The 22,940-nt window shown below is 35.6% G+C and overlaps 1 protein-coding gene across 5 annotated transcripts in view; it reads left to right on the top strand.

Moving 5' to 3' along the window:
• Positions 1-22,940, top strand: part of MPP7 (membrane palmitoylated protein 7) — a 149,096-nt gene that overhangs the window by 103,087 nt on the left and 23,069 nt on the right. For 3 of the 5 annotated variants that reach the window (XM_021386558.1, XM_021386560.1, XM_021386561.1), the window contains 7 exons: positions 1,944-2,075; positions 9,232-9,313; positions 10,246-10,331; positions 11,925-11,999; positions 12,564-12,760; positions 13,279-13,343; positions 22,423-22,461. In XM_021386558.1, the coding sequence (XP_021242233.1) occupies positions 1,944-2,075; positions 9,232-9,313; positions 10,246-10,331; positions 11,925-11,999; positions 12,564-12,760; positions 13,279-13,343; positions 22,423-22,461 (676 nt within the window). Of the gene's footprint in view, positions 1-729; positions 798-1,943; positions 2,076-9,231; positions 9,314-10,245; positions 10,332-11,924; positions 12,000-12,563; positions 12,761-13,278; positions 13,344-22,422; positions 22,462-22,940 lie in introns of those variants that run through there. The other 2 variants (XM_021386562.1, XM_021386559.1) reach the window with 2 other exon arrangements.

The following is a 22,940-nucleotide window of genomic DNA, read 5'->3' on the forward strand; positions in this document are numbered from 1 at the left end:
TTTGTTTTAGTGTTTCTTTGATATTTCACATACATCGTCAGAACACTGCATGTGATTGCATGGACTTTACAACTGTAATGCTTCACTGTACACATTTCCATGAGGAACTGTAATTGCTAGCCAGAGGTTTTTAGGTGAGACCTGAAGGAAAACTAATCTTTGGTGAGAGAGAGCTAGTAGGTAGCAATGGTACATAGTTCAAGTTGATAACTGTATATTGGGAAGAAAAAAGAGAAATAACTAGTTAGAGTGTTAAATGTTTTTATCAAATTGTACAATATGAATAGAAATCAGGAAGACAATAACAGCAAATAGTCATGAAGCAGGCATGATTGTCTTCTGTTTATGATGCCAAAGTCCTGACTTCACATTGGAGCTGCAGAATTTCAGGGTTGCCATGCACTCTTTCTCATCTGCTTGTGTCAGGATAGCATGTAGCATTGTCTGGAAGTTGTTCACAGTCTCCTTCAATCAGTTAATAAAGTCCTGGAACAGCACAATGGAAGTGTAATGTGCCTTTTAAAACATTCTCATTATCCTTGAGAGCATAGGATTTCTCATGATTTATATATTCAATCTAATTTTATCTTTAGTAGCAAGTAAACTAACATCAGAGAAATGTGACCATTTCCTGTTCTTATTTATGAAGGTGTTTCTTCTTTATTATAATTGTTACTTCAGATTCATTATAACAGTCACTGATGTGATACCTTTTCACGTCTTCCATGTCAACAGGGTTGATCTGTTCTGCATAATCTTAAACATCTTCACATTTTCCAAAACACTTCATTTTTATGGTAGGTAAGGTTATCAATGTGCAAATTACTTTTAGTTTCTGACTATAACGTTTGTACTATTGACTCTTTGGGCAAAAACATCAGGTCAAAATGTAAAATATTCAAGTGCTTATGAGCAAATACTTCAAAACCAAAGCAACTAGAAGCAGTAGCTACAATTCTAAGTGTGGCAATTGCTGTTATTCCCGCTGTATTGCATAGTTTCCACTTCAGAAGAAAAAGCATTATATAACCATTTTTCACCAGTTTAAGAGATGTTACAGATCCTGTGGACTTTTCAAAATGGAAAAGAACTTTAAGAGCTCTGTATCTAGAAAGAGAAATGAATTTTGGATTATAACAGATTTTTTTTGAGCCTTAGTAGAATGAGCTTTCCAACTTCCTTTGATTTTCAAGACGCTTGAGTTTCTGGCAAGGTCATAAATTACTTTGTTGTTAAGATTGAGCCTTTTGTCACAACAAAGTTTAATAAATCTGTTGGCCAATCCATGCATGAACTGGAGAAACTACAAAGAGAAAGAAAGGGGGGCAAGATGTGACAGGTGATTGGTAAGCCAAATCATTTGAGCGCTGTGTTCCTCAATCTCAGTCATGAATTCCACAATAAATTAAACATTCCTAGGATAATTTGGAGCACGTATGAAAGGGAGCGAGCATGAAAGGGATCCAGTAACCAAGTCAGCTTCCAGAGTTCCTCTGAAGGGAATGGCAATAGCTTAATGTCATGCACCTGATACTTGAACAGATGTACTGGAAGATGCTTATTTTGCTTATTTGATTCGTAGGTCTGCTTAGTGTATTGAAGAAACTTTTTTTGAGGAGGAGTAGAATGTTCTTACTTACTTTAGGCAACTTAGGTGTTCTCCTAACCATAATTATTGTAATTTCAGCTAATGTGCAAAGCACTCAATATTTTCATGTGTATAACTACATCCACAGTTTACTAGATGCATACATTGTGTGCATGAAAAGGCATACCCTACAGATTTGTTTCATCACAATTTATGTATGTTAAAATTACATAGAAAAAATTAGATTAAATCAATCTGCATCACGCTAGTTGAGTCAGGCTGTAAATAGTAGCCTCTGCTTTGTTTTTCATGACTTTTCAGATGCCACATAACATATGACTATTAATATTTCCAGGCTTTGCTCTCTGTACATGATACTGTTGCTCAGAAGAACTACGATCCTGTCTTGCCTCCTATGCCTGATGATATTGATGAGGAAGAAGATTCAGTTAAAATCATCAGACTTGTCAAAAACAGGGAACCATTGGTAAGTTTTCCTCTCTATTGTTCTGTTTTTTTTTTTTCTGTGCATGAGAGTGTTTGCTTTATAAATATGAATTATAACATTGACTATTAATGTGAATAAACATTGTTCATGTTTATTCATAACATTCAGTAACATACTTGTGAATTCCATTCTCAGTTATTACCAGTAAAGTACATGAAATGAATAGTAAGAATTTGCTCATTCATGATGTTTTAGCGTTATATAGATGTGGGCCAGTCTGAGCACTTAGGTATGTTATATATTCCTCTTTTATCTTGAATTTGAATCATGAACTTGTTTCAAAATGAGAGACGGAGAATGAATCCCCAAAGAAATCTTGACCTTTGTTATGAACTGTGCCTGTGTTTAAATAAAAATAAAAAAAAATGACCTTTTGATACACTGAAAGGAAAGCATAAAAACATATTCTAAAATGCTTGAATTGAAATCTGGGCAAATTTAAGATGTCTGTTGTTGTACTTTGGATTATGAATACTAGAAAGTTAATATTTTCAGGGGGATATCTGGAAAAATGCAAGGACTAAAACTAGATTGTATTTCAGGAATATTAAAATGTTTTACTTATTTGGTTGTTTTTATTTGCTGTAGTGTGGGAGTAATCTTGAATAAAATTTACCTGTGTTCTTTTTCTCCTGCAAATCGGTCAGGGCTTTGCTTTATGTAATACTGGGTATTTGTTTTAATGAATTGCAATCCTGAAGAAATACCTGCAAAATTACTTTCAGAAAGCCACAATTCTGCACTTGAAATAAGAGAGTGATTTCTCTGTTAGATATACAGGGATAGCATGTCTCTCACTAGATCTTACCATCATTCTTGATGGATTTCTGGCATCAATAAACAAGAAATAAGTTTTATTTTTGATTGACTGTAGATGCCCATGGACATAATTAGAAGTTTGACCATATGGAAAGTTTTTGGTTTGCTTTAAAATGTTAAACATCTTTTTTTTTTTTTTTTCAAAATATTTAAATCATAGCTTCAAGTCTTTTTTTTAATCTAAGATTAAAGATTAAGATTAATCTAAGATTTTTAATCTAAGAAATTGTTTGAATAATAATAATAATAATAATAAACTTGCTTTAATGTCAGAATATTTATTCTAAAAGATGTAAAGAAATCAGAAAATACAGTGTGAAATGAGCACGTGGGAGACCTCAATTCCTCTCTTAACATCCTGTTTGGTTTAATTATCAACATGAGAACAGCATATAATGGCCTCCATGACTTCTGCTTTGTTATGTCTATAGAAAGAAGCTAATTGCAGCCTACAACTACAAGAACATCAGTCAAACTCTTCTTACCAGTAAAAGATGCTAGGACATGAGGCAGTGACCACAAGATGCAGCCCTAGGATGTTTAGCAAGAATTAGGAAAAATTCTTAAATTTCTTTCAGTGGGAGATGAAGCACTGGAGGAAATAGTCCAGAGGCTTTGTAGTGTCTCCAGCCTGTGTCATAAGGCAATGGCTGATCTCATCTTGCACTGACAGTCGTCCTGCTCTGAGCAGGAGATTGGCCTAAATGACTTCTAAAACTTCCCTTCAGTGAGTGTTTCTAAGATTCTGCATTAACTGCATGGGAAAGGAGTGCTTGTGAACTCTCCAAATCCCCAACCTATCTTGCTGTTTTATTTTTGTTGGAGAACAGCTTGTGGTGAGTTCTGTTTTACATGTTGCTTATTCTCCAAGAAGACTTCCAAGAGGATAGTGTCCTCTCCTCCTCTTCAATAATTCCTCTTCATTCCATTTTTGTATTAATGTTGATGTCAGATACTAATTTATGTGGCAGATTTATGCTCACTTATTGTTTTGATTCCATTACCACAATACATACCAAAGTTGTTTGTAATTTTGTCTTCACCAGATTATTATTTTTTTTCTTAAGTATAGGTGACAAGAAACATGTGTTATGATTCAGATAAGGTCTTAACAGAATATGGCATGGCAGAGTAATTGAATACAGGTTTTTCTAGGTATATTAGAACCATTGCATGTATGTTTCCTGAAGTTGCTTTACTAAAGAAAGGATATGCCATGATCTGCCCTTATTAGACTGTTTAAAATTTTCTTTTCTATTTAATTGCCTTTGTAATTGCTTTTCCTTCAGAGCTTGTTTTGAGGCCTTGCATATTCCTGGCTGAGTACAGACCAGTGAGTCTCTGCTTGTTCAATTTATCTAGTCACTCTTCTCCCGTCATAAAGGCAACTTCCACTTGCGTAAATATATCAGAATTCTTCCTACTGAACTTGAGAGCGACCATACAATATTTTTTCTGGGATGGAAATTGCTTGGTTTCTTGACTTGAAGATACTGAGTTCTTTGAACTTACTTTCACCTCAGTTACATTCTCATTCTCTGTAAGCAAGCAGCAGAGATTGTTTTCTGCAGTGGAGTAAGCTTTACATCAGCTGCAAGTCCTGGAAGTTCTTGACTTTGAATTACTTTCAGCAGTACTCTGTGAAGTGAATTAGGCACGCTTTGTACTTCTTTGGAGTATATCTAGTGACCTTTTTATGGAAAACTGCACCACATTTCCTTTGTGCTTTTCTCTGAGTTAAGCAGCCCACCAGCGTTAATCACATATTAATGAAGCCTGAGTCTCCAGAAGTAATCATCTCACAAGAGAGGAAAACAGGGTTTGTGGGAGGGCCTTCTGTTTGCCAGATTTCTTCAGGTCAGAAGTCATTGCTTAACTTTCCTCCTCTTCCTTTGCAAGAGATAATTTAAACTTTTGGTTCATCCATCCACAAATCAGGTTTTTTTTGTTTCTAATTGCTCTATTAGCAAATGCTGTTCAAACAGCTTCTTACTCAAGTTAGGAGGTTTTGTCTGAATAAATTAATTTTAGAATCTCTTGGAACTTTGTATATAGAAAAGTAGAGGTATCTTTTTCCAGAGATAGTCCAAAAATCACCAGGTTGTAATTAGGCTTTTTTTCAGATAGCATGGAGGTTTATTATTTATGCCTAAGTCCACTTCTCTAGGATTATATTCTACAGGCAGCTCCAGAGAATAAACCCTTCCTTCTATTTAAGATACCTGTCCTAATGAAGGACTGATTCTTTCTTTGGAGCTGCCTATTTGTTTTTTCCGTTAACTACAGCAGTATCCTTGACACCTAGCTTGAACTAGATATCTGATTTCTGTAGCTGAACTTGGATGAAACAAATTGTAGTGATTCAAAATAATCACATACATGTTTGTTGATTTAGATTCCCCAATTCTTCCTCTGTGCCTTTTCCTCTAAGCCCCTGCAGTTCAGTTCTTGTTACTGGATCAACCCCACCATGTTACAGGTAGTATTAGTTTGGGTGTAGGGACAGACTTAGTGTGCATAGTCTAATGTGCATGGGCATCAACTTTTAAGTAACTGTATGCTAGAGGATAGGTAGCTGATAACTGATATCTTCATTTACATCCTAAATGAAGAATGAATTAAAATAGGGCTTATTGAAGTACTTCTTTACACTCAACATCTACATACATTTTTGTTTATCAGAAAAGTATGCAAAAAACCTCGATATTTCATACTCTCTTATTAGTAATTCATTTTATAGAATAGTATTTTTTCTAGAAAAATAGAGGCTTAGAACGTTTCTACTCTGGAACCATCAGATAAATGGATGCACTGTTAAAGCTCACATTTGTGAAACTCTGAATGATGGTCACCAATCACTGTTTCTACATTAAAAATGATCTTTAAAAAGAAATAGTGAAAGAGCCTTGCTGAAGGATCTTGTATTATTTTTAGTGCTTTTGCATGGTATACCTTTAAACATTCTCTCAGTGTGATCACCATATGGCTCTCTAACTCCTTATTTTTCCTTTTAAAAGCATTTTAAACTGAGCTATGCTATTACATCTGTATATGTCTCATTTAGGGTAACTTACACTTTTGGCTAGCAACACTGAAAATATTTTCCAACTCTCAAGGTCCAGCCTAACCTTCTTCCATTTTTGAAGCTCTAAATGAGGAGCTGCACTGCACATATAACTGAAAGTACTGGAGATGAACATCTCATAAGGAGAAATTCTTGCCAGATTATATGTACCTCATACTTTAAGCAGGGCTGGCAGCAGCATAATGGAAGCTGCTTTTTCAAAATAACAACTCCTCAAGTGCTCAAAAAGAAATCCATTTGTTTGGTGATTTCTTTTTAAGTATTCCAAATCTGGAGTGAAGAGGAGGTTGAACAACTCCCTTTTTTCTTTCTGTTCTGTAGGTACAGCAAACATACATGAACTCAGTGCTATGGGTCTAGCCATTCACTTTGAGATTGCTAGAAAAGAGTTATTAACAATTACATAAACTGGTTTAAATAATTTCTAGCTTAATTTTGTGCCTAGTGTGAAAATCCCAGATTACCTTTTACTTTTACTAGGACATCTTTCAAACCAGCTGATCTGTGCCAGTATATTCTCCAGAGGAAGGCCACAAAGGTGATCAGAGGGCTGGAGAACCTCTCCTATGAAGACAGGCTGAAAGAGCTGGGCTTGTTCAGCCTGGAGAAGAGAAGGCTGCAAGGAGACTTCATTACAGCTTTCCAGTATTTAAAGGGAGGTTATAAACTGGAGGGAAATCAACTTTTTATACGAGTAGATAGTGATAGGACAAGGGGGGAATGGTTTTAAACTAAAGGAGGGAAGATTTAGATTAGATGTCAGTGGGAAATTTTTCACTGAGAGTGTGATGAGATGCTGGAACAGGCTGCTCAGAGAGGCTGTGGATGCCTCTTCCCTGGAGGTGTTTAAAGCCAAGGTTGGATGGGGCCCTGGGCAATCTGATCTAGCAGCTGGCAACCTGCCTGTGGCAGAGGAGTTGGAACTTGATTCTCGAGGTCCCTTCCAACCCAAGTCGTTCTATTATTGTATGACTCTGATATTGGTGGTGGTAACTGCATAAAGTGTGGAGTGACCATTCCCCATTGACATGAGCCTTACCATTACTTTGAGATGTCTGTTTGGTCAATGCTACAAGTTCCACAGAAGCTTTTTCTAGGGTCGTTCCTAAAACAAAGAGAAGGAAAAGAACCCTCTCTAATGTCAGCATGGGGGATGCAGTGGCTGGGTGGTGGCGGTGGCTGGCTGTCAGCCATGGCTTGTATTTTGCATCTAGTCAAGTTTAACAGTATCAGCTTCCAGGTGAATAGCACAGAGTCTCTGTTCAGGGCTTTTTCCCTGATGAATGAGGGAGCCTCTGTTTTATGTGGACAGTATAGTGTAGAAGTCCTATGTTTAGATTTGGTTGTAGCATCCTAATGCTTTTTTCTTTTTGATGGATATATTAAAAATAAAAATAAAAACATACCTTTGAACAGGTGCAGCTTTACAAATTTTAATAATAAACTAAATTAATTGCTGTTGCTACAAAGTCAGAGCTTAATATTGAGATACAGGCTGGTGGGGTTAATGCTGTCTTTATATGTTTGTAATACTGCTCTATTCATTTTGCTCAAAGCCTAATCGTGGGTTTTACAGTGAGAATAGCTGCGGCCAAATCTTATTTTTCTGAAGCACAGACTAATTTAAAATTGAGATCATTGTAAGGAATACAAACAAATACCTACTAATACCTACACTATATAAAGGGCATAAGAATAAGCTTGGCAAATTGCAGGATTACTTTGCTTACAGATGAAATTTCGTACAAAACAACTTCGGATGTAAAATAAAATGCACAAAGTTAGCACGTAAATGTTGCTGTGGGGTGTTGACTACTTTTAAAGCTTCAGCGAAAGATAATAATTTAGCATCAATATTAACTGTTCTAAGGCAGTTTTTCCTATTTGCAGTAAATGCAGCTTGCATTTATCAAAAATAAATTGATTTCCCATTTTTCATGTAGCGTCAGTTTTACATCTTAGAGGCAGAGGGGGAGTAAGGCTTTCTTTTTACAGTTGATAAAAGTGTTAACTGTAGTAAAATGTCATCCCATTACATTTACGTATTTCAGCTTTATGTTCTTGAAATAATGAAAAAATGAAGTAATGCTAGACATAATACCCATGTTTAATCAACTACAGAAAGCTACGTATAAAAACAATTTATTTAGTCAAAGAACTTTAAATACTTGTTTGTGTTATTTTAATCATAACCCTTCTTTGATGGAAGAATTGCCATCAGTGATGGCAGTGTACACATAGCACTGTTGTGTGCTCAGAGTGGAAGTAGTACTCATCAGTGAATTCATTCACTATTCTGAAGGAAAACATTCAGCGTATCGACTTGCCCGCCATTGTGTCCTGAACATTTGTTGATGAACAACGTTAGAGCTGTTGCAGGTAGCTGACAACATTAACATGGCAAGTGATCGTGTGCAGATAGAAAACTGTTGGCCAGGAGGTGCTTTTTTGTGTGTTGCTTTTGAAAATCCTAGATCAGGTAACCTTTTTGAGAAGTGATTACACAGTACGACTTATATAGCTGCAATCACCTGCTTTATTCTAGGGATTCTGCCCTGCAGAGTGGGGCCCGATCTCCTCACCTCATTGCCTCTACTCTGCTTCAAAGAGATGTCGCTGCCTCTTAAACAGCACTTCCAGGCTTTGGTGTCCTTTAGTTTCTTCCTGTCTCTACCACTGCCGGACTCCTACTCATCACTGCGAGCCTCGTTTCAGGAAACCCTTACAGTTCTGATTACAAAGCATTTTTCAAGTTTATTGCTAACATCGTAAAGCAAAATATAGGTTAGTGTCCGCATGGGCTGTTCTGAGTGTGAGATGCGGCTATTAGGAGCACGGATAAACCTTTTGTAACCATTGTAGGTAACGAGCCCCTTACTACAGGCACAACTTAGCAATTCTCAGTAATAGTTTAGCACAATTTTAGCAGCAGACTCAAATAGCCTACAGTTACAGTTAACGTTAAGTTGATAAGGAAACTTTTTGTATCATTTGTGCTTTTTGAAAGCTGTTTGCATACTGAGCTCACCAGTAGAAGAAAGAAAGGACACATTTTAGTAGGTTGGTAACAGAACAACGTATTTTGTAATTCTGTACACGAGTGAGTATCATTTCTGGCTTATTCGTGCATGGATACTGTATCAACTTTTTGCACTTCTACATTCCAAATATTTTCCAGTGTACGGAGTTTGAATTATGGTTGAACTAACAAAAAAACCCTTTTTTTTAAAGGGGGCTACTATTAAAAGGGATGAACATACCGGTGCAATTGTAGTGGCCAGGATCATGCGAGGAGGAGCTGCAGATAGAAGCGGTAAGGTGTTGCTTCTTGGCACAAGCCATTCCAGTTATAAAATTTAGAAGATGTGGTAAAACAGAATTGTTTTGTACCCATTAAATACATCGGTATCAAAAGAATTTGAGGCTTGGATAATTTTGCAAAGTGATACTGGTGAGAGTATTTGTAGATTTTTTTTTCCTGAATTCTCTGGCAATTAGGTGTCTGAGTTAGCAGATGGAGAAAGTTGGTGGGGTTTTTTTTTTGGGTGTTGTTTGTTTGTTTTGAGACTTATCATGGTTTGTTTTCAGTTGAAGAGTTCTACTTAGAAGTGCTGTGATAAGCTAATATTACAACCTTTTGATGGAGGAACTCACGATGACTGCATTATTTTATATTAGTACATTCTTTTGGAGTTTTGCTGGTAATTATCAAAATACCAGACCACCCCAGAATCCCAGTGTTTAGCTTCAGATGCTCAAAATCTTCAAGAACTCAAGCAGGAGATTCTGAATTATACTCCTAATGTGCCTCTTTTCATTGAAGAGAACCTAGGAGAGCTGTGTTTCCCACTTAGATGGAATAGTGGAGTAAATCTGTATAAATATCATTAAATTAGGAAACATTTGTACCACAAATTAGCACTCACAGCTTAAGTCATCTTTGCAGTACTTGCAGCTGTGTAGCAACAAGTAGTATGAGTACAAAAAGAATTGGCACAGGTATTTTTCAAACATCTGCGTAGAAATCTGGAAAAGTCATAGAGAAATTATACTAATTTTTGTGAGGAAGGAAGAGAGGTGAGTAAATCAACAATCTCAAGCTTATCTATGGGGACAGTAGCTGTAACTGTGTTCACCATATATCCCTGCTTTTAAGTAAGAGCTTAAAGAAAAAAGCTGAATGTTGACAGCACTTCTTGTGTTACACGTAGCTACCATTTAACAACTCATTTTTGCCTTCTGTAGGTCTTATTCATGTTGGTGATGAACTGAGGGAAGTCAATGGGATTCCTGTAGACGATAAAAAACCTGAAGAAATAATACACATTTTGGTAAATAACAAATGTTTTAAAATTAATTCAGGAGAGTCAAGTAATTATACTTAAAATTTCTGATGTGTTTCTTAGTAAATAGTACATATTACAATAATGTATTTTCTTCTAGTGCAGTCATTTACAAGCCTCTATTACCTTTCTCTTTAAAAAAAATTGATTTTCCACATATTAGATATATGCAATTACAAATGACTTGTGAGAAGTTAGTGATGACCACATGGCTGTAAATTATGTTTGCACTTCTCTGAACATAGTCTCTAAAGCCAACCTGTTTATTCACTTAAGGATCACTATTGCAAATTAAGTAATCTTGATTCTTCCAGAAATATTTAATATTTTTACACCAAGTAAACTGATTAGGGTCTTGACAGTTCTTTATGGTGTAGTCATTTCTATACATAAATACACTGCTGTCCTACCAAGTTGATTGGCTGTCTCTTGTGATTCAATAACTAAGGTGATTCAAGTGTTAGCCCAGTGACATTCATACTTGCTTTGTGGTTTTGCATTCCCTACAGAAACATATTTTCCTGCAAAAATTAATATTTAAAAATCTCCAGAAATACAATAGCACTACAAAAGGTGTGAACAATTTCCCCATTTACCTCCTTGAGGTACAATATAAACATCAAAGCTTGTTAGAGCTTGATTCAAAAGTAACAGAATTATTGATTCCAGCCCTGTGGCTGGTGAAATAAGAACTTGGCTGCTGTTTGTCAAACAGTGAGCTCTTGGATCGCAGACATGCAGGCAGAAGTATGTCTCACTTGGTAGTGGACAGGCCTGTTTCCATTTTGCTTAAATCGTTGGCTGTCTGTTGCACTCTGTGAGTTTTATGAAATTTGTCGGCTGCATGCAATAGTAGCAGTCTCCAGCTGATTAGCACTTCCTTCAATAGCAAAATGTCACGGAGGCAGTGGGAATATATTGTGGTTAATAAGTAGAATGTAGCCAGACACACTTAAAGAAGGATACAGGGAAAGATGAATGGATGAGGTGGTTGATGATGGCTAACTTGTTTTAAGATTTATAGTGGAGGGCTTTTTTTCCATTTAGTACACGTAGCCTATTCAAAAATATTTTTCTTTTCTAGTTTCTTTAACTTGCCAAAAGAATAAATCCCCCCAATAGTTTTATATGATAAATATGGCACAAACCTATCTGAATTTTTCTATCAGGTTTTTCTGAAAAATGAAATGTTAGTTAGATTTTTCCAGAGATGTTCAAACTGTGCCAGGAGTCCAGCAGTAGCTTCTAATATGTGTATATTTTAGCTGTAGCATTTGCTCCTGCTTTCAGTGAAGAAGTGGAACCTCCAGAACATGCGGATGCCAGGCATTAGCAATCCATCTCTGCCCGTCAGTGGGCACTTGTGATTTTTACAGTTCAAGGTTCTGTATGGTGAAGCTGTCAAACTCTATCAATCATGTTTGGTGAGAAGAAAGACTCGTTATATTTTGCGTATTTTTTAATTAATTTAATTATTTCTTTTCCTTTAAGTTTTTTTTTTTTTTTTTTNTTTTTTTTTTTTTTTTTTTTTTTTAAGTACAGCTTAATTCTTTGTGCATTATCTTTTTAAATGTTCAACAGGCTCAGTCTCAAGGAGCAATTACATTTAAAATTATACCCAGTGTGAAGGAAGAAACACCATCAAAGGAAGGCAAGGTAGGCAAGTATTCAAGAATATTTCAGAAGATATTGCAGTAAACATTATTGCTGAGGATCAACATTGTTTGCTTAGATGACAGAACCAAGAACATGACTTATGCCAAAGTCCTCAATATTTGTAATGGGATACTGATGTGCTAGATTTACAGGTAACTGCAACAAGGTTCTTAAGTCCTAACTTTACAGCCACAAAGTTGACATAAGTAATCCTTAGTCTTCTGTGCACACCTGGCTTGCTTCCAAGCATTCCTCTTATCGTGCAGTGGGCAAAAGACACTTCATAGCACCTTAGTTCAAAAGTATCTTCTCTTCTTCATATGAGCACACTGTTCCCCGGAAAGTCTGAAGTTCTCTTTAACTTCGGGAGCTGGATCTTGCAACGTTTATTATGTCGGGATTGTGGTTGTAGGAGCAATGAATAAAACATTTCTTTATTAACTTCTGATGTTAGACTTCCATAAGGATGTGCAATGTTTTTGAACAGTGAAAGCAATAATGGGAGATACCTTTGGATTACATGTTAATACTTTGATTCTAAAGAAAAAGCACTGTTTGTTTCAGATGTTTATTAGAGCCCTATTTGACTATGATCCTAATGAAGATAAAGCAATTCCTTGTAAAGAAGCTGGACTTGCTTTCAGAAAAGGAGATGTCCTTCAGATCATGAGCCAGGATGATGCAACCTGGTGGCAGGCCAAACACGAAGGTGATGCCAATCCCAGAGCTGGCTTGATCCCTTCAAAGCCTTTCCAGGAGAGGTGAGCTACTGAGAAGCACAGTTTCGTTGTCTTTTGTAGTAAGAAATCATTTATTTTCCGAGTGCTTAAGTTAGCATAGTTGTCATATGTATGGTCGTAGATTACAAGGGTATGATAAACCTGCGTTTGTAGCAAGACAATTGAACTTGGAAACCTGTTGCTGAAATACTTTGGATTTCCTTATTTGTCTGGCTACAACTAATAATGACAAAAACTGGTAGGATAACACTGATCCAGATTGAAAGAAAAAGCATATGGAAAATAGCACATCAGTATCTGTGTTCGCACTGATGTACTATGCAGAAATAAGAACTGCAGCAGATTTTGGAGAGCTTACAAAAATTTGAGGCTCAGAATTTAATTTTTACATTGTAAGTAGATTGCATTGTTTGAAGTTAATTTCTCATGAAGTCTTCTGGATATTTTGCAATAGTCTCATGATAAGTGTTTATTAATCCCAAATTTGCAGTGAAAACTAAGGAGTTTGTGTCTTTACTGTGCCACCTCCCATTTTATAGGCGATTTGCACTAAGAAGACCAGAAGTGCAGATTCAGCCACTGAAAATTTCCAACAGAAAATCATGTAAGTCTGCTAACCTGGAAAATAAATCATATTCTTGATCTCTAACCATATAAAATAGTTTGTTTCCGTGTTGTGACTAGAGGATGCATTTCTCCAGGACACAATAGCTACTTGATCACATTGTATCAAAAGGAAAATAGGTAACTATAACAGCTGAAACCAAAACAGCAGCAGCAATTATTCCTAACCCTCTGACTTTGTTTATGAAGCACTGAGCCCAATTAGTGTTTTGATATATAAAATTTCAAAGGTTGAGGATTGTTCTTTTTCTGTTGAAATAGTGCAGAATTGGCTCAACAGTTTATATAAATTGGACTGCATTGATATGATGAAATTTACATTGAGAGTGAGATAAAAGATTGGTTATTCTTCCCGTCCATTCTCCATATAGTTAGTAATTTTTTGTGTCATAAGAAGGAGCATTATTTTTTAAAAGTCAGGACACTCAGTTCTAGCTTTTGTGGAACAACTTCTTTCTGTTTTTTAAGCAAATTTAGTCTTCGTAGTTTCTGCTTTTAAATACTGCAATTGCACAACGTAAGAAAAATAGGCTGTAAGAAAGTGCATACATCGAAACAAATATTTTCTTTCCACTGGAATTTACATCAACATCTGTTTTAAGTATTATTGCATATTTTACTTGACCTGTTATTTCTTTCAGTTGTACAGATTCATAACAGAGTGAGTACAGTGTTAGAAACTATCACACTTCAGTAGGATCTAAATCATAAATACAAACATGTTTGTGAGTTCAACTAAAAGTATTTGGAAAATAGTCTAAAATTTCCAACCATCTTTTATTTTCTAATAATAAAACAAGTATGGGTACTATGGGAAACAGTGGATACTGGCATACTAAGTGCAAAACTAAATGCACTTAACCTTAAAACTTGCTGCGGTTTCAGTTGCAATTTGTCTGACTTCTTTCTATGGCTTTTGTGTTCTGTATTTTGATGGTTAATGTTAGTTTTCTAATAATCTGCATTTTCTATCTTTCATTCCATTTCACTATTTGATTGTATGCCCTAATGCTATTATTAACTTGAAAGCCCTCAATTAGCTTTGTAATTACAATAACTATAGCATTTGTAATTTATATAGGTCATACCAGCAAAGAGGTGCTTCTCTGGTTTGTAGTAAATCTATTGTTTCTCTAGATTCAAGGTCAAATTGCTCTGCCCCAGTTTTGGAAAAGTGTCTGGTCCCAGTGTATATCTATCTATCTATCAGTGTATATATCTATATCTCTGCCCACTGTTCTCGAATCTGGATAATACCCTCAGCAAGATTCTTCAGTTAAGAGCACGGTGGTGCTTACAAAGAGGTAAATCAGCTGCGGCAACACTGCATGATTCCCTTCGTAAGAGACTACATCTTTTTAGTGACCTTCAAGTGAAAGGTTTTACAAAATGCTTCTCTCTCTTCCTGATTTGGAATTGCCAAAATTATAATCCAGATAAATCCCACAGTATGATTGCTGCTATTGTTGTTCATGCTGATACTATTTTCTTTGTCTTACCTACCTTTAACAAGAAAGGAAAGTTTATCTCTTCTTTCCCTTTCCTTTGAAACACAACAGAGTCTTTAAGTGAAACAGTATACTTGTTGCCATTCTCTTTTAGATTTTCTCTAAACAAAGCTAGATCCGTGCAACTATCATCTAGAGGTCAGAGGTGATTCTTTAAGAAGGAAAGAGCATAAGAATGGAGATCTGCCATTCTCTCTCTTCCTCAATTCTTAGGACAATTTGCTGATAAATCTGCCAGATTTCCACGGAAGAGTGGCAATGCTGTTCTGAGTAGAGCTCCATCTCTTTATTTGAAGATCAAACATAGTGTTGGGAGGGAATCTGCATCCTTCACTGAGAAAGCAATTTAAGGATCATAATTCACCTTTAGAAAAATTTCATGACTAGGATGTTGCATGAGTTGCTCTCAGGAAAACCTTCTACTTGTTTGGCTTTTCAAGAAGATTCCATAAAATCTGGGAGAATCTACACCCTTCTAAAGTTAGGAAGGATTTTCCAGTTACCAAGAATGGCAGTGAAACAGTGAGATTCAGAGGTCTTGTCTATACTTGTGTACAGTAAATACCATACCAAAATTCGGAGATGCTATAAAGCAATGCATTACTCAGCTGAACGAACAGCATATTGCCAATATCAGAAATGTGTGAGAAAGTGGATGTAGAGATTAGAAAATTGGAAAGGTCTGCCATCTTTTTTTTCCCCTTTTCTGTACTGGGCATGTCCTCTAAAGTTTTAATTAGAAAACTTCCTTGTAGAGAGGTAGGAAGTTGGTAATGCTTGATTTCATCTGTTTTTTTTTTTTTTTTTTTTTGAAGTTCTGTGCTACAGGCTTTCAACTTGATACAAGGTTCTTCATTGTTTGGAAGGCTAGTTGTGTGGGGAAATGATGTTCTGTAGATCTTTCCAGCTATACACAGAAGGTTTGCTACTGCAGTAGGTCCCACCCAATCATATGGCCTGAATTTCCATAGCAGTTTGGATGGAAAGGGAAATTTGCCACTTGATAATACCGTATAGCTTCCAAAAGACAAACATCTGTTGATTTCAGCAGATCTGCTAATAGAAGTCCATTTCCTGGGAAGACTGAGACATGTACTAGGAAGCTTTCTTGAGAAATGGAAAGTAGTGCTGGATGCCAGCCTGCTTTGTTTAGTCGACTCGCTCCCCACATCCCACATTTTGTAATGAGGAGTAAATCTGGATACATGGCATTGTTTTCAACAGGGAGAATTGAAGATAATTATTCTGTTTTCTTGAATACCAAGACAATGTGAATCAGCTCTGGTTTCCTAGGTGGGCTTCCAGAGTAGTAATGTCCTTCTACTTCAAAGTTAACCTAAAAATGAGTCAAGATTTTATGCAAGAACTATCTTAGAACTTCTTTTTCTGTCTCTCTCTTCAAGGCAGTGTTGGGAATTGGGGAGGGTTGTTGTATTTAACTACAAGAGCTCTCTGAAATACAGTCAACAGCTATTCACAGTAACATTAACATTGATCAGGATTTGCTTTGTTGATTAAGTATGTTTCAAATCCTGCAAGAAGCTAGATTAAATTACTTTTGGGAAGACTTTCTATTTCAATTTTAGTTTTAAAATAAGGAGAGAAGTATAGAAGTGAAATTTAGTATTGAGAATGAAGGAAAGGACAAATATGGGACAGTGGGGAAAGGAGACAAGGACAATGGAAGAATGGGTGGAGAAAATTTGCCCATCAACCTGTTAGACATAACTCCATAGAGGATGGGCTTTGAAGCGATCAGATAAGTACAACTAACAGTATTATGCAAGAGTGTTGCAATAGTCAATATTTATACTATCATTCAATTGTTTCTTGGTTCAGTTTAAATCGAACACTAACATACTTGTTTTGGTAAAGTTTTTGAAACAGTGAGTGCAAAAATTGCTAATATGAACTCTGACCCATTTCATTGTTTTATTAATGGTTAGAAAGCCCTCACTTTAATTTCAATAAGATTTTAAAAGTTTTAAAAGCTTGAGATAAGTGGCAGTTAGATGTACTGACCTGCTGATTAAATTGATAGCATTATTTACAAGTGCAAAAGTGATGAGAGGATAACAAACCTCTCAAGCCTTTTCAGTGTTTTTCTCAATACTTAACAGCAGTGAATTTTCAGGAAAAAGCAGTGTTGCTTGTGCATTAATCCTATGGGAAAATTGTATTGAAAAAAATAATGAGAAGAAACAGCATAAATGGAATGGGAGTAAAGGAATAGAGATGCATGAGATTGTGTGAGCAGGACTAGCCTGCTGTGCTGGAAGAGTGCACCTGCCATACACCTGACATTGACATGGGGCATGAAGTGTTCTTTGGGATGTAGAAGGGAGGGGGCAGTGCTGGCTGCATGAAATCCACTCAAGTGTGTCTGAGCTTGTTAGCCATGGCTGAAGGCCAGCTCGGATGGAAGCTGCTTCTATGATATTACTGAATAGTGCTTAACAGAATTCCTGGCTTTAGGAACTCAGCTTGGGCACAACTTTGCAGCCAGAGCTGGCTCTGTGAAATCTTTCACTGCATCTAGTCCAAGGAGTGCCAAGAGATTTCATACAGAGAAGAATTCATTTAATAGTTCCCAGTCTGCTAACTTGAATACAAAGAGTAATCATCCTCTAGCGTACTAGTCACTGCCAGGAAACATGGCAATTTTTACATTTGTAGCTTACTTTAATTTTTACTTTAATTTGTAGATAAAACATTGACCAACTGTTGTGTGTGTTTTTTCGGGGTGGGGGGGAGAGGGATGGAGGGAGGAAAGCAAACTTCTTTGGGTAATAACCAAATAATTTGGTTACAGTTCTGCAGTTACTAACTACAATAATCAGCCAATATATTATATCCCTTCAGCATAATTTTGCTTTCATAGCAGTTTCTGTTATGTATATATGTATTGTCTCTGGTATGAAAATTAGTGGTAACTTTATATTTTATACTAGTGTAGTCAGTAACTTCTGTTAACTTACGCAGTGCATGCACATGTGTATATGTATGATATACATATATCCATGCTCTGTGTGTATATGGGCATGTATGAAGCACATACAACAGAGCTGTTTAGAGAGGTCTTTCCCTTGAAAATACATTTGTTCTGTATATGTAATGCTATATGTAAATGCTTACGGTGGCAAAGTCATCATATGTTTTTTCAAGGACTTAAAACCTATTTTACTTTCAATTTTGATTTACCGTATGTGATTGGCATTGTATGAGCAAGAGGAAAGATTTAACTGCAGCCAAATGGTATTCATTCAAACAAGATGTATCCCAGTTTATCCAGAGATGAGTGTCTTGTGAATTGAAGATCGTGTTCTGCCAACAAAAGAATTTAAATATGGTGAAAGAATGAATGCTTTGTACCACTTGTACTTGAAGAACAAGCATTTAGGATAAATGGGTAGTAGGACTCTCTTGCTTGTTATAATCGCTGCACAAGCTTAACTGTGCCTTTCTTCTCAGTATTTTTCTGTGTTCTTATTTGATACTCGATTGCCCACCTGCAAGTAGTTAGGATTAAGGACAAAAAATATGCCAGACCTTTAGAGTTAAATTAGCACATTAGCATCTTTGTTCAGAAGTCTTCTTTCCTTACAAATACTAACTTCCTACTACCACAGAGAAATTAAAGAAACCTGAAGCTGGATGGCATTTGAACCAAGATCACATGAGACAGAAGTGGAAACGGATCTCATAAACTCTTGCTCTGTCCTTCACCACAAGACTATCTTTCTTCTTTTTCCAAATTGCAGAGATATTGTTATCTGATGATGTTATGAGATAATTAAATTAGACCACCTTAAATTTTCTATAACATGAAAACATGTGTATCATTAGACGTATAGAACCCTATAGGATAAAAACTGCAAAACAGTATAAATGTCAATTGCTGTGTGGTGCATCACTGAAAAATCAACTGTTTAATGTATTCATTGTAATGCAGGTCATTGTATTACACCGTTTCTTACACAATTTCTTGCTTAGTAGAGTGAAATAGAATTTTAGGGATTATGTAATATAAACAGAGCTACTGTTTTTAATTTCAAAACTGAGAAACATTCAAATGAGATTCTTTGATGAAATATGATTGAAAGTCAGCAAGAGTTAAAAACTTTTACCTGGTGCTGGACTGTTCCAAAGAGTTCTGGAAGTTCTGGAATGGCACAGGTTGTGAGCTTCTTAAGTGATATAGTTTAGATGAGGTCCCCAAAATCAATCTAAAAAAATTTCAGTTAAAATACATACAAAAATAGAATGTATGTACTGCTGTTTTGCATTGTTGCAGTGTAGCATATTGGTTATCCTGAAATCTTTCTAAAATAAAACCGCTTCTATTCTAAGCTTCCATTGCACTTGTGTTTCCTATTTCTTTTTCTCATTTATGTCATGGTGCTCCATGAATATTTTCTTTGTAACTTCTCCCTTATTGCACTACATTTAATTAATAGTATTTCTTCTTTTCTCAGTGTTTTATTTGTTCTATGTTGTCTTATGTTGTTTGTTTTGTTTTGTTCTTTTTTTGTCACTGCTTTTATTTTCCTATTTCCTATCAGATTTCTTACTCCTTATTCTCTGTCCTTTTAGTGTCTTATTTTTTCCTTCCAGATAAACATCTCTGCTTCCATTCCCACGCTGCTTCAATTTAGTAAAACTGGCCTGAGATGTTCTATCCTAATTTTCCTCTCTACAAACTTTGGAACTTTTGACATGTATCTGCAAATATCTGCTGCATACATACAATTGATTCACACAGAGCTGTGTTAGTTATGAAGTTTACTGGCAAACAGTCTCTGGTTTTAATAGGGACAGACAATAGCCCTTGTAAAATTCCTAGTAAAATTTGAATTGGGTTGTATGTGGTGACGACTGTTCCATGGCTGCATTAAGCTGTGAAAACCCTCTTATTTCCCACATTTTTTCATTACGAACTGTTATGTTCAACCTTAGGAATAGCCCAAGAAAACCAAAAGCAGTATTAAGAAGGAAATCTTATAACAAAACAACAAAAAAAAAGTAGAGTTTCAGAACTCCATCTCAGAATTAAACTTCAGTTTGTAGACATTTTGGCTTCTGCTCTCTGGCATCAGCTGACTCACTTGGGAATCCTAACATCTTTAATTTATAGCATTAAATTAAGAATTAAATCAATGAATCAAGACCATTCCCTTTCCTACCACAGGCCTGGGTTCTTTTCAACTGTCTTAGCTCAGCTGCTGTAGCTCTGCCATCTCCCAGCTGTGCAGGCGGAGTTGTGTGAGTGCATACCTATGTGTACATACCTGTTTTTCTCCGATAAAAAAGTGATAAACTGTAAACACAATTTAAAGAAGTCTTTTAAATTAATTTTTTTTTTTTTTAGAATAAGCCCTCAAGCAGAAAATCCTTTTGTATCCATTTCATGGGATGAAATGGGAAAACTCTTCTCTCTACTCAGATAGAGAGGAGACTTTTGACCTAGCCTTTGCTTGAAATGTCAGTCATGCATGAAAGATTTTAAAGTATCTCTTGAATATTCACGTTCTGAGGGGAGGCAAGCTTCATGGAAACTTTGAAATGTTTGTATTTCAGACTTATTTATTCAAGTTTCAAAGGAAATTTAAATAATATCTAGATTGTAAAATCTCCATATAAATCTATAAATCCATATAAATCTCAAATATAATATCTCTGTGTACAAAAATCCATTATTTATATGTTGCTTTTCTGTGCTAGCCCTAAAATGATTGTAAAAATGTAAATTTTCCACTGTCAAGGAAGCAGAAATGTATTGATTTACTATGGGTAAACAGAAAGTCTTAAGTAGATCTATTATATTAGTGTGGTGTCAGAGAAATAACGACAGAGTATATGAATTCTTTCAGCGTTATTTAAGCTACAGCTATAGACATTCCAAAAAATACAAAAGAATCCTCCAAAACCGAGCTGCAAGGGCAGTAGCAACTGTTACATAAAGTGCAGAAAAATACTGAGATCACGTTCATGGTACTGATCCTTAGAAATTCTAGGTTAAGACTGATTAAATGGAATTAACAAACTCTGCCTTTAATACAAAAGAGATCTTCCTTGACAGCTGGGTAAAAGCAATGCTACCAGAAGCAGAAGATCTCCTATAGGAAGCTTACAGTACACACACGATATTTGGATTTCTTTTCAGGTCCTTCTCTGTCTTTGAATGTAGTTAAACATTTAAGTTAAACGCAGTGCCAGTGTGATGGTAAATACCTCAATATAATAGGTGCTGTCGAGGATTTTAGAGAGCTTACATAGCTACATTTTTTTCCTATTTATGAAGTATTAAACAATCATACTTTGTTTTTTTGGCTGTTCTAAGATGAGGAAGCGGTTGAGTGTGGTAGGTGCATTTTTCTTCTTAGATTTAACTTTTCTTTCTTAAGTTGTGCTTTCACTCCATTTAATGATTTCCTTTCCTATTTTTCCTTTGTGCTTCTCAGAGGAAATTGAAGGTACATGTACAAAAGTTTCCCTGCATAGCCCAATAATTTTATTTAGAGAACATGTGTTTAGAATTAAATTGAAAAAAGTCAAATGTTTCTAAGAGGTGTTGTACATAAATGCTTCTATATTGCCACCAGATAGACTGAATCATTTTTAAAGTAGATGAAAGTACCAAAATGTTCTTGGTTGCTTAATGTGAAGATCTATTATTTGAATTGTTGTTTTTAACTGCTTTCCCTCTTTCTCGAACCGTTGGAAGATGTGTAAAGACAAGTAGTATCATGCAAAAACAGTGCCAAATTTGGGTGGGCTGGGTTGGAAGACAGTGGTTCTGACTTAATTACATGGCCAAGAGAAGTCTTGCATTTCTAATTAATACTGAAGAAGTATTTCTCTGAGACGGTAGAAAGTTCATCCATGTAGTATCATCTTTACTGTTTTTCCTCCGAGTGTAGCCGGTTACTGTTATGCTTGCAGCGTATGTTAAAGTAATAGCAGCTGATCTCTTGTATTTCTTTTTTTTAACTTAAGAGGCCTTTGTTTATAAAGCATTAGAAGTTGTAGCTCATATTTTTGATCAAAGGGCCTCCGGTATGTAAAAATATACATTATAGTTATTTTATATCAAATGAGAGGATGTGTTTTTGATCAAAAACCTTTCTGTCTAATCCAGTGAGCCAAAACTTAAAGCTGAAGTCTGATAATGTATAATTTACAAAAAAGCTTGATTTACATCAAAAACATTTTGCTTTCTTTTAAGTGGCATCATAATTTCTATTAACTGATAAAGCGTGAATAATACATTGTAAGAATTCTGTTTAGAATGTTTGCTGTCATCAAAATTTCCGCTTGAGAAGTTGAAAAGATCAGTGTGCATGCTGCAAAATTCCAGAACATCTTCAGCTAAAATATAAAACAATAAGTGTTGTTTTATGTTTTTAAGAAAATGGCTTATTGAAGGCTTTCTAATGCTATGCTTTGTACAGTTGTCATTTTAAAGTACTTCTGTATTTTTTGCTGGGCTTCTAACTATTCTGCTTTATTTCTTGGCTCTTATTCTGTATGCTTTTACCCTTCGTCCAGAAGATGCTGAATGTGCTGGTCACAACAGTGGATCCTATCTAGGTGAGCAATTGGTTACAAAAGACAATTTCTTCTTTTCTTTCAGCTCCTTTTCCCTGGAACTACTGTGTCCACTTTGCTTTTGGGGGTAATCTGCATACAAATGTCTGTACTATGCATGAGAAAAGCATGAATATTAAGGTTTTAAAAATGGCTCATTGGATTTGACATAAAGGATTAATATAGTGTGGTATGCCACTATCTGGTTAATAACAACATACTAAAATACTGTTTAAATAAAAAACATAAATTTGGGAGAAATACTGACTTTTTAGGCATATTATGACAGCAATGTATTTAACGCAACAGAAAGGTTACTATATCATGAAAAGTTTAAGACTTTAAAGACACGCTTTCAAGGTTTTGTCCAAATTTTGCTTACCTCTTCTTTCTTTGTACATGTCTATCTACCGATTTTGTGAGCACAAAATTGTACAGTAAGAGTAAAAAGCAAATTTGTAGTCACTGGTTCTTTTTCCATG

This window comes from Numida meleagris, chromosome 2 (genome assembly GCF_002078875.1).
Source record: "Numida meleagris isolate 19003 breed g44 Domestic line chromosome 2, NumMel1.0, whole genome shotgun sequence".
Classification (NCBI taxonomy): Eukaryota; Metazoa; Chordata; class Aves; order Galliformes; family Numididae; genus Numida; species Numida meleagris.